This window comes from Corapipo altera, unplaced genomic scaffold (assembly GCF_003945725.1).
Source record: "Corapipo altera isolate COAL_440 unplaced genomic scaffold, ASM394572v1 22, whole genome shotgun sequence".
In the NCBI taxonomy this organism is placed as follows: domain Eukaryota; kingdom Metazoa; phylum Chordata; class Aves; order Passeriformes; family Pipridae; genus Corapipo; species Corapipo altera.
This window is the reverse complement of record NW_020884886.1, coordinates 3,251,007-3,269,365: the sequence shown is the minus strand read 5'-3', so window position 1 is coordinate 3,269,365 and position 18,359 is coordinate 3,251,007. Positions and strand designations below refer to the sequence as shown.

Sequence of the window (18,359 nt, the reverse complement as noted above, 5' to 3'; positions counted from 1 at the left end):
AATGTGAAAATGTCAGTTTATATTACATGCCATTTAACAGAGGCAACATATGAGTTGATCAGATCATTAGATATCCCAAGGATATTTCTAGAACTAATTGATGATTATACGGAAAAGCAGTTAATTTCAGCCTATATCTCAGTACTGCATCTCAGATGTTCACACAGTTATTTCTACTGCATTTCATCATCTCTTGAGTAAACAATGTTTACAGAAATCAGCTAAAATCAAACATCACTCTGAAAACTTTCAAAATATTTGTGAAAGTTTTATTGATTTTGTAATACAAAAAGAAACTGGCTAACTGCAATCTTTTTTATTTTGTTCTTGTTGCATTAGTCTTTTCTTTAATCTGGGCTGACAAGAACCTCATGCAGTTAAGCAAGTGCCCAGTTCTGGACTCCCCAGTATAAAAGACATGGAGATACTGAGTCAGTCCAACAGAGGACCTCTAAGATGACGAAGGAGCTGGAGCATCTCTCCTACAGCTGGAGTATCTCTCCTATGAGGAAAGGCTGAAAGAGCTGGGACTGTTCAGCCTGGAGAGGAGAAGGCACAGGGCCATCTATCAATGTACTTACATACCCAAAGGGAGAATGCAAAGGGGATGGAACCAGGATCTTTCTAGTGGTGCCCAGTGACAGGACCAGAGGCAATGGGCACAAACTGGAACACAGAGGGTTCCCTCTCAACATTAGGAAATGCACATTTTTCTGGGAGGGTGACTGAGCACTGGCCCCAGGTGATGGAGTCTCCATTCTTAGAGGTACTCTAAGAGCCATGTGAACACAGTCCTGGGCAACCAGGTGGTCCTGCATGAGCAGGGGGGAACAGCAGCTGACCTCAGGAAGCCCCTTCCAACCTCAACCATTCTACTAATTCTATGAGTCATATCTGAAATTTAAACAGGTGCTGTGCCAAGTTATTACAGTACTTCTATGTTTCTTCTCTGTAGTTGCAACAATTTGCAACTGTGATAATACCAAATGGGAACTCATTACTTGTGATAAAGTAAAGCCAAAGTGAAACCAGTGGAGTTGATAATGGAAGCTGTCATCATGTCTGAGTTCTATTTACTCTCAGTAACATTATCTGTATTTATATAACATGTAAATGAGTATATAAGGTGTATGTGACAGTTCATTTACTGCAAAGGTTTAAACTGGCCTTAAGTAAGGATCTGATCAAATTCAGCAATGGTACTAATTTCCGTCTTCAGTGAAGGATCACACAGAATGTATTTTACACCAAGCCTCACCATTAAGCAGGTTAGTAGTCAGTGTGGCAGTTTCATCGTTGAACTGAGCTCCTCTGGAATGACTTACGCCATGTGTGACTGTGCCTTCAGTTGGAACGTTGCAGGCACAAGCAGTAGAGGAGGCTTTATTTTACACTCCCTTGTTACTTACTTTTCCAGCTACCACCCTCATTTCCACCTGTTCCCAAAGCATGTTACATCTGTTAAGCATACCCACTAAATATCAAATCAATTGTATAAAATAATATCTTGACGGAAATGTGAATAGAAGGGGGAGCAGATTGCAGCAGCAGTTTGTCATATCACAGTTGTCATACTGTGAGCCCAAAGTAACAACAGATAACACAAGGCAGGCATTGCATGTTCCTAATGAAACCATATTACACTCAGACTGGAAATGATCTTCTTAAAAGTAAATGCGGGGGGGGGGGTTCGCAAATTTTAGTTTAATTTGAAGTAAACATGAGCTTCATGTTTGTTTAAACTTACTTTAGGTAAAAATAAGAATTTTCTTATGACTTCCAAGACAAGGAAATAATGAGGACACTGGGGGCCACATTTTGATTTGGGGATTAAAAACAACTCCAACATGCAGTGACACCAAGAAGTAGGATCTGACATTTAAAAAAATGAAACACATCAGAGCTCTCCATGATCTGCTGTAAACTTGGAACTTGTGAAACAACCAACCGAGTAACTCCTATTTTAAATTTATAGGTTGATTGTGGTTTGTTGTTTTTTTTTTTTAATTAGGAGGTATTCAAAGTACCATGTAGAGACCTTGAGTTATTTAAGTAGCTGGAAAATAAAAAGTAATGTATTATTTCCAAAAAGTAGTAAGATTACTATCAATACAACAGCAACACTTACAGGTAAGCTCAGAGCTTGCTTCCAGCCAAGGAGCTTTCCATGTATGTGGCAGAAGTGCTGGTGTATGTAGTAGTAACTTAGAGGAATTAGTTACTCGGTTACCGCCCTTTCCCTCCTTCCCTTCGCTCCTGTTGCTCTCCACGGAGGAACACTGCCTTAGGGGGAAGCTCCGGTTCATCCCACCCGGCCGCAGGGCAGCAGCCCCCGCCACTCCCTGTTCGCCCACACCGGCCCCTTCGGCAGCGCCGGCCCTTCCCGAGCCGGGCTGTGCCCGCACCCCGGACCGCTCCAGCTGCCGCCGCCTCCCCGCGCGCTCGGCACCGGCCCCGCTTCCAGCGCTGCCATTTTGCAGCCGCCCCAGCCCGTCCCGGCCGCCTCCGTGACACCTCCTCATTCCCCAGGGCCGGGCGGAGAGGGGGTCCCTTTGCCGGTGCCGCTGCGCGGGGACAGCCCGCGCAGGTCGCACCGCCCTCACCACTCCACTGCCCACCCCTGCGCCGCGGCCTCCGCCTCTTCCTCCTCCCACCGGCCCCGGAGGGCCCTCCCCGGAGCCCTCCCCGAGCGCGGCGGGCGGTGAGTGACAACCGCGCCGCCCCCTCACACGGCGCGGCGGGGAGTGGAGGAGAGGGGGCCGCGGCCGATGGGCGGGCCGGGGCCGCCCCTGAGGGCCGCGGGCTCCCGGCGGCGCCCCAGTCAGCGCCCGGCCGCCTCCGGAGGCGCAGGGGAGCATCGGGGGAGTCCACGCCGCTGACTTTGCCCTGCCGGGCTCGGTGAGCGTCTGGGGCGGGACCCCGCGCAGGACGGCCCGAGCTGCCGGGCCCCTTCCCGGCCTTCCGGGGCGGCAGCGCCGCCCGGGCACTCCCGGACCTGGCGGGGAGCAAGGCCGAGCGAACTCCGGCCCGTCCCCGGGGGTGCGGAGTCACTGCCGGCAGCGCAGTGCGGGCGGTCCCGGGCGGCCTCCGGCTCCCCCTGCAGCGCCCGCGGGCTTGTGAACAATCCCGGGCGCCCCAAAGCCTTGCCCTGTCTCCCATTCCCAGACTTTCAGAGGAAATCCTCAAATCAGATCTTAAGGGCTGGTTTCTGCTGGCGCGGGAGGGAAAGTTGGTGGTGCCCTTCGTACGATAGGCGCGGCGTGGCTGTTGGGACGGGAGTGTTTCTGCGGGCTGGCTGATGCCGAGGGGAGCTCCTGCTCCCCGCCCTGTGCCGGAGAAGTGCCGGTGCCGCCCGGTGCCGGTTCGGGAAGGGGCTGGTCCCGGACCCGCCCGTGCCGCGCATCTCCCGCGCTGCGGCCGCGGCCTGGCTGCCCTGGCTGCCCCTCTGACAAAGCGCTAAGGTCAAGTTTAAAACTGGAGGCAAAGTAACTTTTGTGATTGTATAATGGTTAAAAATACCCGTGCTGGTTTACTGGGAAGGTATTTTAATCTCTGTGTTTTCCGAGGACTGTTTGAAGGTTGAACTGAACTGTCTTGGTTTATTTATAACTTGATGTAGAAACATAATACAGAAATGCATTTACTTGTATCAGTGAAATATATTCTGGTTTAAGGAAGCTTAATTTTGGCAACCGAGTTGTCAAATTACAAAGAATATGTTCTGGAATTGTAATATTGCTGGTACTTTTAGCATCCCGTCGTGATTTTAGTGTTCTTTAAGTGGAAAAAGTTGTTGGCTGAGTTATGTAGAATCTTTGGTTTTGGCTATACTACTTTCATCTTTACAGGGACATCTTCAGGTCAGCACTGTGAATTAATTCTGTATTTATCCCGAATTAAAAACTATAGTTTGTGGACACATGCCTTCTACAATGCTCCTTGAAAGTTGGTTGACTTCAGGGAAGTTGCTCTTAAGCAGCAAGTGTTACTATATGTTACACTGTGGTAGTATGTGCATATCTTGCCACTTCTGTCTTGTAAAAGCTAATCTTTCAGTGAGTACTTTTATTAAAGTTTACTTATTTAAGGAACTTTTTACTAATGAACTGAGATCCCCTCATTCCTTAGGAGAGGGTTTACAGTTAAATGGCCTTCTCTTGTATGGAGCCATAAAGGCTTTCCCTCCCTGCCTGAGTGTGGCATGTAAATACAATTGTTTTTTTTAAATGGATATAGTAGTAAATAAAGTAAGCTTATTTTGGTCCATTGTATTTCAATTAGAAATGTTTGTAAAGAGCAGCCTTGGTGGTGTTCACCTTCTCATTTTCCATGCAGAGTTCTGCATCTCATCCTCCTTTGCTTTCTAATATTTGTTGTCTTTCTCTGTCACCTGATTAGGTGATGGCAGTTAACCAGGCCTTTGATCTAAAGTGAATTTTTCTGTTATTATAGATATGTCCATAAAAAGTTAGGGGCTAGTCTTTATTTCTTGCATGTGTAAGTAGAACATTAGATTCAAAGAAGTTATTTATATACAGCATTTACAGGATTGATTAATTAATTTTAGTGTTTATTTACATTTGAAAATCAGTTCTTATTTAGTTAGGAAAAAAGGCAGTCCCTGTTCTGGCACAATGCTGTATATATGGTCAGTCTTATTCAACAATAGCTGCCAAAGCTTGGAATTACTCAGGAATTTATAAATAAATCTTGAAGTTGCTATCTGCCTTCTTGTCCTTTTTTAGATTTCTTGTTCAACTAATTATACAAATACATTCCGATTTTAAGTTTTTACTTTGGTTTTACATTGTGACCCTACTATCTGATAATTAGTCATTATTCTCTTCTTTGGCAGCAGCTAAAATGAATTCAACTCCTGATACTGCTTCAAGTCCCTCTCAGCCCCAGCAGCATCTTGGAAGGTCCCAGCTAAACGCTGCTCCTGTGGACCACAGGGAGAACACGTCTTCAGAAGATTCTGCAACTTCTTCAGTTCCTGGCTATTCCCATAACAGAGAGAAAACTGAAAAAAATGGTAAGTATGAAAGCAATTTTTATGCTAAATTGGCTTATGTTTAACACTGGGAGATTATTTGGTGTATGTATATTCTAAACTCTGTTTAAAGAGACACTGTAAAGTAGGAACATAAATTTTTCCAATTTCTTTTAACCTGTTCTTGTGGAAGAAACTTTTCTTCTGCAGTTTACTTTGTGTGTTTCAAATTTTCCTATCCAATTTTTCATATGTGTACAGAGCAATAGGAAAAAAGTTTGTTTGAAAAATTGACAGGAAGAATTAAATTAAATTTATCATAATACTATCATAATTTCAATTGAATTCTTTATTTGGCTAGATTACATACTAACTATAGCTTTAATATGAATTCTAATGTGGATACATAGATACTACTGTAATGTGGACTGAGGGAATAACAAGCTGATATATGAAACCAGAATTGAAGTTAATATTAGCTGTCAGATAAGAACTTGGGCTTACAATCATCATACAGCGTGAAAGGCAGAATGATGATTTTTTTTTTCCCCTTCACTGTGAAACCATCGAGTTTAAAAGATTGTGGAAACTGATGGGATGAGTGAAATGTCTCGTACAAAACATAAAACAAATAATATCTGGCTCCTGTATTCAGCTGCTGAGTTCCAGTTTTAAATTCAGTGTGTAATCTAAAACTTGAGCAAGACAGTCTTGTGTTCAAGGTCTAGAAAAATTACTGCTCTTTAACTTTCTTTAAAATTTGACTTTTGATTGTGAAACCGCTTATGTGCCTGTCCTTAGACTGACAAATACGAGTCACTCTGTTGAAGCTAATAAGGCTATCCAAGAGTTTAAAATTATTCAATGTGTGAGTATCTATGTGGCATGAATCAGATGGAGCTGAGATCTGCGCATAGTTCAGGCCAGTATTGTGGCTGTGTTAGCACATCTATTGTGTGCATCTATTTCAGAATTGACTGTTGGAACCTTCTGGGTTCTTTGCTACTAAAAGGCACATTCCAGATAGAGGGAATTATTTTTTTGGATACCTGAATTTCTAAGATTCCTCAGTGTTCATTACCAATTTTTTCATCTAGCCCACCTGTAAAAGAATTGAGAAATTAGAGAGACTTGACACTTCTAACATTAATTAAGTTATTATTAATTTAGAATCAGTGCTAACAGGTAGATTTTCTTTCATTCTTCATTCTCCGGTTTCTTAATATGCTTCAACAGGGAAAGAATAGCAACTGTAATGTGAATGTGGTATAATGTTATCTTGGGCTTAGTTATAATGTGATTTGAAAGAGCAGTACATAGGTTTCTGTTATTGGTGCCCACATTCATGCAAGATTCTGAAAATTAATACAAGCATTAAAAGTGGTGTTTTGCACATAGCTTCTGTCACGTGTTTTTTTCTGGCTAATTTGGAGATTTCCTTATTCTGCACAAATACTGGACTTCTAACATAATACTGATTTTTATCCTAATTCTCTTCACAGGCCTGTGTGTCTACTAATGATCTCTACCTATGCAGTTTTGTTTTAGAGATGTTCTTATTTATTCCCCTATAAAAGAGGACTTTTGAGCATTGATGTATTTCTCCATTTCAGTTGTAAATCATTCCTGATTGCTTTAAATCTCTTCCCATTAAAATATTATTGGTGCCTGTTGCCACTGTCATTGCACTTTCCATCCATGTATTAATGTATGCAAGTATTTAATGCAGCAGAATGAGCTACCATTGCCATTGTGTCATGCTGGAGTCTCTAACAACCAAGATTTTAGTGGATTTAGATGAACATGTCTTCAGTAACATGTAATACAGTATTTTCTTCTACGGTTATTTTAGAGTTATGCCATTTGGCATAATGCTAACAGTTTCTGGAATTGAAAACTTTTTTAACAGAAAGGAATTAGAATTTTTTTTCCACTTGGAGCAGCACTGGTCATCAGGACTTAAAAATGGGGATTTTAGTAGGACGTCAGAAAGAAGTGCAAATAGAAATACAAATTCACAGAGATGTATGTGCACATAAAAACCAATATGACAGAAAGTGATATCTCAAACAGAAAATTGGCACTTCAGCAATTTTCAGAATATGACTGACAGAGAAAGTATTCCTTGGAATCACTAGAACCTTTACCAATAAACAACATTCAGATTGCTGATAGGTCTAGGGAGAGCAAAGGATTTGGTTTCTTAGCCATGGCATGTTGTGGTTTAATTGTATCAAAGGAAATATGCACTAGACCAGATGTTCTGAGAAGGGCTCTGCTGATTTCTTTCTTGGGAGACTAAGAAATCAGTTATTTTGAATAGTCACTATGATCATGACTAACTCTGAGTGATGTAAAGGAGGACTGAAAAGACCAGCACATTGATATACAAAAAGCCATCTCAATAAATATTATCAAATATGTAGAATACTCCTCTTTACTGATGACTTTAGTATCTTGCACAAAATTTTATAAATTTAAATTTGTAATAGAAGTAATTTAATTTTTCATAAATCAGCTATGATTTCTGTTAGAGATTGGGAGATGTACAGTGTACATCTCAATTATCTTGAAAGGCAGTTTTCTCTCAGGCCTTTCTACCACATTCCCATGTGTCCTTCCCCTGAAGAGGGTTACTGGTATCCTGGGCTGCAGTAGTCAAAGCATTGCCCCACAGGTGGAGGGAGATCCTTCCCCTCCACTCAGCACTGGTGAGGCCACACCTGGAGTGCTGTGTCCACCTCTGGGCTTCCCAGTACAAGAGAGACATGGAGTGAGTCCAGCAAAGGGCCACAAAGATGATGAAGGGGCTGGAGCGTCTCTGCTGTGAGAGAAAGCTGACAGAGCTGGGGCTGTTGAGCTTGGAGAAGGAGAAGGCTCAAGGGGGTTCTATCAATGTACATAAATACTTGAAGGGGGGGTGCAAAGAAGATGAAGCCAGGATCTTTCCAGTGGTGCCCAGGGACAGGATCAGAGGCACTGGGCACAAACTGAAACACTGGAGGTTCTCTCTGAACATCAGAGGGAACTTTTTTGTTTTTTGAGGGTGACCACGCACTGGCACCCTCAAAAGGTTGGCTGCGAAGGTCACAGAGTGTCCATCCGTAGAGATACTCAAAGGCCATGTGGTCCTGGGCAACCAGCTGTAATTGGCCCTGCATGAGCAGAGGTGACCTCCAGAGGTTCCTTCCAACCTCAACCATTCTACTAATTCTTGTAATATTCTTACCAAAGTATCTGCATTTCTGATCTGTGCATTTCCTTCCAGCCTTTATTTATACCCACTGTGTTTTAAGGCCATAGACTCAAAGTGAGTGTTAAGTAATTTGTTTCCCGGAAACACCCATCATCTATTCCTGTAGCATTATCCATATCTTGCAGCATAATCCAGCAAATTAATGAGTGCCCTGGCTCTGATTCAGTAAAGCACTTAAGCACTCACATATCCTCAGCTGCCCAGGTACTTTCTTGGGGTCGAACTCCTACACTACAGGTTTTTCCTTAGCAATCCTTCAGTAGCAGTGGTTTGAGAATTTATTGAGCTAATCAAATCTGAATTTAATGAAAAAATATTCAGTTGTTAGGATAATTTATAGATAACTGGTTTTGCAGAGTTAAAAAAGAAAAGGAGCGTATTCATATTTCTACCCAAAACTGTTGCATTCTGCCTACATATGTTATTGAGTTTTGTGTATTTGTAGGGAATGGAATGAATACGGATACGTCAGCTCTCATGTTTACAAACAAATGAGGAAAAAAAAGTTGTTACTCTTTCAAGGATATTCATGGACAGGAAGTTTATTAGTGAGCAAAGCATATACACTACTAATTAGAGCTCCTGAAATTTTAAAACCATTGAGTCATCGGTATCCATGTAAGCAAATTACAGGAGAGTTTATGTATAGCAATGAAGATCAGTGTCTGCTTACTTGTGAAGTCTGTCAAAACAGACTAAGACTCAAATCTCCAGAGACATTTTTATGTCTCTCCAGTGCAATACCCCTTTCTGGCATCTCTGTTTCATCCACTCTGCATCTTCTTCCTTCAGATACAGCCCTAAGGCTGAAGTGCGAAAAGACAGAGCTCAGATGAGAGCTCTCGAGGTCCCAACACCAAATTCTGCAAGTAGGCTTAGAAACATCATTTTTGCTAGTGGAACCATTTCCTCTACTTGTACACAGAACAGAGAGGGGGGAAAAAGCACCTTCAACATGGTGGCTTAGTTAGCATGTGGGTATCTGTAGTGCTGGTGCTATTAATGTAATGGTTTTTGAAAGAGATGCCTGAATCCACACTCCAGGTAAGTGGTCTGTATTGCTGAGTTAGAAAGTAGATTTATGTGGCCCAGGGGATGTTTTATTTTTGATTCAGATGAAAGGAAAACAGAGTTGAGAGAAACTTCTCACAATACCATGGTGATCGAATACTTGCCTGGGATGTCAGGATTCAAGTAACTGCTTCAGGTCAGTCACAATGGTAGCTTGAACTGGACTAACTCTCACCCCAGGGGAACATTTATTGTGCTGCCGGTTATCTGGAGGAGCTGCCATTTCTTGTAATGCTTAAGGACCTTCCAGCATGTAAAGTGTCTTTCTTAAAAATTGACTGTCTGCCAGTCAACAGGTAAAAGAGGTCATACTAGGACAGAGAAACTGGGGGCACTGTGAGGGTGATAGCTTTCCTTTCTATGTGGATAAAACAGATTTTATGTGGGTTTTTACATCATTCATGCACATTTGCTGACCAATAAGGTTGGAGAGGAGGAATTGCAAAGCTAAGTTGCAGTGCTTGAAGAAACATCATTTTTGGTTTTGTTTTGTTTGTGCAGAGTTCTGCATGTACTTAGGTTATGAGGTTTTAAATATCTCTTGCAAGAGAACTACTTTATTATTTGAGTGACTTAGAATTTATAAATAGTTAAAAAAAAGGTCTTCTAAACAGTTTATGGTGCATTATAACAATTTACAACAGTGCATTTCCAACACATTGCTAAATGATAGCTAACAAATAGGGAACCTCTCTAATTTACAAATATTTTCTGAGTATTAGCCTCTTCCACTTCAGGTTACAGAAAACCTTTGCTTCAGAGCTCTGTTGTAGCACTTCTGTCTCTTCACTTTCTGGCAGTTTGCTATTGTAGACTAACTCTTGAGGCAAAGTGAAATGTTTGTGCAAAGCTTGAAGAAATCTCAGAAAAACCTTTGATTGTTTGAAGGGGCATATTATATCTTGAAGTATTAATTACTTAACAATTTGACTGTCAGTTTATTAATGCCCCTTCAAACTGTAATTGCTAAGGCTCCTGGAAAGCTCATTTGCCAGGCATTGCTGTGGGGGAGAAAGGATTCTATCCAAAAGAAAGTTAATGACTGTATTTTTGATAAAATTTTGAGACATCATCATAGTTGCTGCAGAACAATGGAAATTGGCTTTTTCAGTCTGCTGCTATTGTTGTCAATAGCATGCTGGTGGTTGTAGCATATGTAGGAGTAGGATTGGGCACCCATTTATTTGAAGAAAGATTCTCCATCTTTGCCTCTTTCACTGTTTACAGAAATGGCTTTTTTCCTGCTGATAACAAAGATACTGTTACTGCTAACAATTTTTCACATTCACACAATGAACCAGATTAAGAAAAGCACCCTAGCTCAATCTTTACCCATTATTTTTCAGGTGGATAGTTTTCCTAATCTGTTTGATAATAAAATGGTTTTTTTCTGGGATAGTCGTAGGGCGTTGGAAGGATAGAAATGAGCAGTTGAAGGGTAAAAGGGGAAGAGCTATGCTCAAATTTTTAAAGTATGTAACGAAATGGGAGTGGCTCTATAAATTGTTTGGTGGTAAGGATTCGAGATTTCTATTGTACACATTTATAAATTTAATCTAGTGGTTGGAATACAACCTTTCAATTAAGTTTCCTTCGAAAGGAATCCAATATTCGTGTTTCGCTGTGCGAACAAAATGCATTAAATGGGAACTGTTGAAAAGTTAAAAAGACATTCCTTATCTGAACCAATTCTCTAATACAACATATCTGCACTCAGCAGCAGCCAGCACTGCTAACTTCTGGACATGTTTTGCAATGGCTTTGGTGGAAAACATTGGAAGTATCTAATACCCGTACGTTCATCTTCAAATAAAACTGCAGCAAATCCCTGTGACACTACAGGAATCAAGGAGAGACTTGGAGTCTGTGTGCTGCTGGAGGGCCCCTTGCAGCAGCAGGAGGCCCACTTCATTGCAAAAGTTAGGAGACTGGAAACTGGGAGATAAAAGGAATCCTTTGCAAAGTTAGTTAATTATTACAAGTGCTTACTTAAAACACTGTGGATTTGCTAAAGAGTTGCAATGGGCCTTTTTGAAGGGCCACTCTGTTTTGATGGTAAGCTAGTGAACTGCTGGAGTGGCTCTGTGGTGAACTGCTCAAACTGCAGAATTGCTGAAATTTCATGTGCATTGTGCAGGTTGTTATGATAACTTTAGGTCTGCACCTACAAAAATATGTGGGCTTGGTGAGGTTTATGGTCTCAACTCTTTCTTGCATTGCTTTTCTGTAGGTTGAATTTTTTATTTTTTTTTTTTTTTTTTTGGCTGGAGAGGGTTAATAATGATGATTATCAACTGAGAAATGACCAAACAGCTAATTTATTTGTAACTCTTCATTTTTGGGACATGTTAGATTTATCCCAGCTCATCCATAAAGGATTTAGTCAGAGATGCATGCGTAGAAAAGACAGCAGGACTGTCTCATTAGTTGTGTGTAAAATTATTTTAATGACTTCAAAAGATCATTGTACAATAATAGATATGCTAGAAAAAATAACTTTTTTCTCCACTTGTAAAATTTATAGTCTATAATATCATCACTCTTAGTCTTCCACCTACACGCCTTTTTTTTTTTATTGCTCTCCTGACAATTTACCTTCATTTTGTGGGGGTGCAGAAGTTGTTCCCATTTCAATTTAATGCTATTTGATGCCTTGCAATTGTGGTGTGACTAAGAGCATTACCATATCTACAAATGTGTTGCTCCTCCCAGAGAAAGCAGAGTTGAGTCCCAGACTTCAACACCTTTGTAAACAAATATTATTTGCTTCTCTCCCATCCCTGTTATCACCTTTAAGAATAGAATGCCTGCCAAAGTATGCTAATATAAATACTTCTAATTGTTCTTGGGACAACTAGGACCATCTTAAGATCTAACTATGAAGGTTAAAGGGCATACAAGAAAAACATGCAATGCACTCTTAAATTGTACCAAGCCCTTACTTTGCAGTCAAGATAAGAACACAGGAGGCTTCTGAATGGATGAAAGAATTCAACACTCATGGAGGAGCAGCTAAGCATCTAAAGTTAATAAAACCGTTTTTCAAATCAATGATGTTTGTTGTATTTCTTCTTCTCCAGTCAGTTCCTCTGTGTCATTATATTCTATATGTACAAATCATGTTTATGACATGTGACACTTGATGCCTGCTTTTAAGTGGAATGTCAGTCTTTCCAGAAATTTTACTCCTACATACTTACTGCACACAATACCACTGAACTTCTGCAGCTTGTGAAAAGGGAGTAGGAGGATTTCTCTAGAGCCTCAGACTGGCTCTGCTGAACACTGAAAGCTGCAGTACAATCGAGTGACACACAAAAGCTATTAGAACCTTCATTTATTGTTACAAAATGTACAGATCAACTTTTTACAAAAGTACGTTGATAGTGTACTGCTACCACATTCTACCCATGGATGAATCTGTTTTTCCTGAGTGAAAGAAATCAGACATCTTTCACTTTGGAGATAAGCTTACATAGCATCTCCTAACAAATGGAATTATTTTTATTTTGTCACTAACATGTATATGCCCTTAGTCCTAAGGGTGTCTGAGATTCTAGAAAGCTTGTGTCATAGTGAAAACAAAATCTGTAATAAAAAGCTGGTGCTGTTCTCTGAAATTGTTGGATTTGTTGAATTTTATTAACTTAGCAGATTTGTACTTACAGAAAAAACTTTTCCTGCATAAAATCCTGAGTAGCACTGCATGAAAATTGTGACCATACACTTCCAAAAGGGACTGGAGTTATTGTGTAAGATGTGACTCCCAAAGAAGTAGGGAGATTTTGCACAAAATGTATTTTCTGACTGTTTTGGTTGATATCCATGGGCATGCACCCCTATAAGATTCATTTTTCTACCTTTTCTTGATTATTTATTGCTTGAAAAGCAATTATTTACTTTGTATGTGCATGTATTCTTGTTGCCCACTTCCTACCTCATATTATAAAATTTTCTCCATACTAGCAAATGAACTATTACTGAAAATTCACCATAACATTATTTTCTATAGCTAGTATATTTAATTTGTGAAATTCTTAAAGGAAATTCACTTTTCTAACATAAATTAACTCCACATTTGCAACAGGCTGCTATTTCTGATGTTTCAGTCATATTTTGTTTGTTGGGTTTTTTTGTACCACAAAAAGACCAGGTGATTACAATACAATCCTATCATAGTTTTGGACAGTATAGTAAAGCCTCTGCTGACTTTGTAAGAAGCTATAACAGTTTTTGACTGTACTCTAGCAATAATGGAGGTAGTGAGAAAGGTAAATAATGGAGGAGTAGAGAACAAGTCTGATGAAAGCTGAGGTATAGGAGACACAATTCACTTACAACAGTGGTTTGAGAATCCCATTCAGTCGTCCAAAGCTGAAAGATGACAGTGCTTCAAAATAGTCTGCATATACAGAGTTTTTGCAGGTGGGTTCAGTTTAGCAGCTGAATGCTTAGTTTTTAGGAAGCCAAATGATGCTTTTTCTCTTTTGGTTAATTTTAGCTTGTTTCTACTGTAGGCATTGAAAGCCAGGGAATAGAACACATTTCAGGGCCCTTAAAGGCAAATTGAGGATGATGGAGGATGAAAAATTAGTATTAAAAAGTGACTGGCTTTCAGCAAGTTGATTAATTGTAAATATTTATGGTAATATTTAAGGTGACGAGGGTCCTTTCTGTGCTCCACCCTAAATTCCTTTGGTTCAGGATTTATAACATGGTTTTGATCTGTTACTGTCTTTCTTTTTCAGGCTAATCCAGTGCTGTGTTAGATAGCTATATTTTAATTTTTTTCCATGGCACAGAGTGCATTTATAGTTCTAAATTTAATGACTGTAGAACAGTTAGACCCTATCTTCAGTGCTTTTATTAATATTAAGAATGAGATAAGCTTTGCATGTTGCACTTCAGAGGCATGTTTTTATGGAAATTTCTAGACATAAAAAAAGATGAAATAAAAATCCAGCTTCAAGTTCATCAGAATGAAAGTCATGAAAGAGGCTTTTTTAAATTATTCTATATCTGTCTTTTCTGTGTCATGTCTGCCTCTACCTACACATTCATTTTTTCATCTTACCTTGTGGAGCATGGTGGGAGGAGTGGAGTTTAGCAGCGAACATAGGTTATGCATACTAGTATCCTCTCACAGTAAAAGCAAGTAATTTTCCTTGTGGTTCAGACAGAACTCCCTTTCAGATTCAACTACAGTAAAGCCTTGCTAAGGCAGTAAAATGATGTATGCCTGAAGCTTCAAGTAAGTACAGTGCTGTGCAATGTGACAAAGTTCAGTTCAGACATCAGTACTCTTCAAGGTATATGGAGAATTTGTTCATGTGTGGGAGAAGATCTAATGTCAAAGAAGACGTTCTTCCCTCCCTGCTCCCACCCCAGTAATTTAGCTGGTTCAGATATCTGTGGATGAAAGCTCTTTCCCTACTGCTCTATCAAACATCTGAATTATTCTTGTCAGTTAATAACATGAAGCTGAGAGAGACACCTGACATCTGTGATTTCTTATGAGTAGAAAACCCACATATGTTATGTACTGAGCTTCTAAAATAAAGCTCGTGAAAACACAAAATACAGTTTTTCTTCTTCTGGATGCCATCCACCTTTTTCTTCTCTCCTACCTGAACTAACATAGGAGTGTTACAGTTTGTGAAGGCTCACAGAAGTTGCTCGGTGTTAATACTGGAGAATGTGATAGGCTTTTTCAAGTTCAATATTCTTGTTACCTTTTTCATGAGAATCCTTTACACTATTAGTTACAGCATGCCTGCTAGAGCCAGGGAGCTTTTTCTAAATGCAGTGCTAATGCTGTCCTTACCTGATTTTATTCATGTTTTACTGAGCTGTTAAATGTGTTCAATATCAGCTGTTTCCTTTTCAGAATGTTCTTTAGCACCTTCAGCCTAGAAATTTTCTTGTTCAATGGTGAGGTCTTAGTATTGTGCTTTTTGTGCTTTTTCTTTTACCCTTGATTTGTCCAGTTGCTTTTTAAACTCATGGAATTATTTGGCATTTATCCATATATGCCTTTTAGGTTTTGGATTTGGAAAGGCATGGAATAGTCTCTCTATTTACCTGGTCCATTTTGCAAATTCTTCACATATATTGTATCATGCTCCTTAGTTTCTTCCCCCAGGTTATAAAGCCCTGATAATAATGTCTTACTAGCACTGAGCTGTGTTTTTCATAAAACACCGTGTAACAACTCCAAGGCATTATTGTGAGTGGTAATAGTTCAGAGCTTACCCCTGTGTGTACAGTGGTAATGTTACTTCTTGGTCTGCTGCATTTGACGTGGCCTTTTATCACTTAATCAGTTGTTAAATCCTTCTGCAGGTTTTTGGGGGGAGGTTTGGTGGGTTTTTTGCCTGAATAACAGTGAATCATCAACAGATTTTAGCACCTCTATGCTAGCACCCTTCCTTTTTTCATTCACTTATAAATGCATTGAATGATGTAAGCCTTATTGTATATACCTGTGTGTCTAAAGTGATCAGCTTTCCCCTGGGAGAATGAAAGCTGTGTATTTCTATTCTTCATATTTTATTTCTTAATCTCTCACTTATCTGTGTAACAGGCTACATTCAAATTTGTTTAGAGGACTTCTATGAGAGGCCTTACTCAAACTACCTTTGGAGATGGAAATATGAACTGGATCCACCTGTCTAACCTTTTGACTCCTTCAGGGATGTCTTATGTCAAGGCTTTTTACCCAGTATCTTTTTTTTTTCTCAATTAGGAAAAAAAGGGGTTTTCTGTCTTTTGGTTTATCTGACTATTTAACTCATAAAGTTATTTGTTAAAAGTCTTCAAAATCACATATCATTCCTAAATATGTAACTTTCTGGGATGGAGTTGATGCCATTGTTGCTGCTTTCTGGCCTTTTTGTTACCCTGATTTTTGTCAGTGTGCCTTAGTCATCTTATTCAAACAAAAGATCAAGGAAACTGCATTTTAAAACCCTGTACTTAAAAAACCTAAAATTTGCAAGATCATTTGTGAGACTACTAGCCATTGCTTGGCTCACTGTGCTGGGCCACCTTGGTAACAGTTTTCACCTATGGCAACTATCAGATCTTCTCATGGAATAGTGGAAATGTTTATGTATTTTTCTAGATGTGTATTCAATGAGCTTGGAGGTGTATTCCCACTGGGTTGGAAGGAATGTATCACTTGTGTTGGGCATATGCTTAATTGTTCTTGACTGTTTTCAGTCACTTCAGGAACACTTGCCATACTAATAAAATGGGAAGGCCAATCCAGAAAGCTTATTTCATATCTTGTCATCTTGGATCCTTTATTCTCCCCAAAACATGGGTTTTTGGCTCCTCCTCCTGCACACCCTGTCACTTCTTTTTCAGAGCCCAAATGAATGCTTATAGTCATGATCATATAAAGTGTGTATGCCATACAGGTTTCCTTCATACTCTTAGTGTGGGTGTTGCTTAATGCATTCATCTTTTGTTCAGTAGAGTTTCCATGAGCTTTAATATTCACTCATAAAACCTGTAATTTCTTTTAAACTTACATATTTCATGTGAATACTTCATTATTGATTCCTGTACTTTCCGTTTTCCTTTTATTTTGTTCTCATTAGCCTTGCACAGTTCAAAGCACTTAGAAGTCCCCAGCTTGTGTTTGTTTAAAAAAAAAGATTTGTTATGCATGATAACATAACTGTCTCAGGGCTGTCCTCCGATAACTGTGGAAACAAATAAGATCTTTAAGCTCAAAAAGCATAAGAAATTGTGATCCTTTAAAATATCATTTTTTCTCTTTGTTACTCCTTGTTTGTGGTCTTTCTTGTCTTGTTTAATCTGGAATTCAGATCAGCTGTAGCTGTGACCTAACAAGAAAGCTGTGTGCACCTGGCCAGGGGGTGATAATAGCTGACAAGGTGCTAAAAACTCCCTTGTGCTGGGTAAATCCACTCTGCTGAGAGCTTTAATGTGCTTGTGTAGGAAAGTAAATCAACAAACACTTTTATTATTCAGCACACGCTCTGTTGATTCTTTCTGCATGAAATAACTGTAGTAGATTTTTTTGAAGGAAGAGGTTAGAAGAGCACTTAGAAAATGTAGGGTATTTTATGTGATGGGGGTGTGTGTATGATCCACTCTATGTATATATACACAACTAAAATATTTTTCTGTATGAAAGGATTATTATTTATGTGCCTTTAAAGATTTTGGAATTCAAGAATGGAAGTGTCATACATACACAGTGTCACTTAAAATACTGGCTTTTTGGAAGCAATGTTTGTCTAAAATGTGTGTAAAACATTTTTGCTAAATACATTATCAGACACTTCACAACAAGTCAGCCAACTACAGTGATGCACGCATGACATGTTTCAGTTGTATGTGTTAAGTGTACTAGAAAGGCTGGAAATCTATTGCATCTGGTATTGATTTGTGCTTGCATACTAGCACAGACAATTACAACCCCCAGGTACTCTTGTTTGTCTGTAAAATCTTTGGCATTGAAAAGATTTCTTACCTAGATTGTGTAAGTCCATTCATCAAAACCTTGTACGTATGTCAAAGAGTTTGTTGGGTTTTAGTCTTTGGTACAGTCCAAAGATGAGGCTTATATGTGTTAATCTATGATGGTATCTTTCTTTTGTGACTTAAAAATTCTGAGCATTGGTATCTTGTAATCTCACTTGGACTAATCCCCTACTGTGGATTAACTACCTGTTTATCAATTTAATGGCTCAATTTCAGAGGTAGGGGACAATAATTGCATTCTGACATAGCATTCGTTAAAAAACTGAAACGTTTCCTTCAGCAGCATTTCCTATTTCTGGTCAAAAGCTAACAAACAGTAAAAAGGCTACCTATGCTAAAATGAATGCTAAATTTTCATTTTTGAGACTACAGCAGCAAAGCTGGAATTCTACTTTATGTAGCCGATGTGCCAAGTAATGTGTAAAGTTCCAGAAAGTAAATAGTTGTCTTCAGTTTTCATCAGTCTGTTTACAATCTGCTTACATAAACAGCTGTGTTTAGACTTCCATATTCTGAGTACTT

At 39.6% G+C, this 18,359-nt stretch overlaps 1 protein-coding gene across 3 annotated transcripts in view; it reads left to right on the top strand.

The window, feature by feature from the left end:
- The first annotated feature begins 2,529 nt into the window (after window positions 1-2,529).
- WFS1 (wolframin ER transmembrane glycoprotein) overlaps window positions 2,530-18,359 on the top strand; it is a 33,527-nt gene continuing 17,697 nt past the window's right edge. The window contains exons 1-2 of one of the 3 annotated variants that reach the window (XM_027642879.1): window positions 2,530-2,701; window positions 4,859-5,035. In XM_027642879.1, coding sequence (XP_027498680.1) covers window positions 4,864-5,035 — 172 coding nt within the window. In that variant the 5' untranslated portion in view covers window positions 2,530-2,701; window positions 4,859-4,863. Of the gene's footprint in view, window positions 2,702-2,764; window positions 2,899-3,444; window positions 3,462-4,858; window positions 5,036-18,359 lie in introns of those variants that run through there. The other 2 variants (XM_027642878.1, XM_027642880.1) reach the window with 2 other exon arrangements.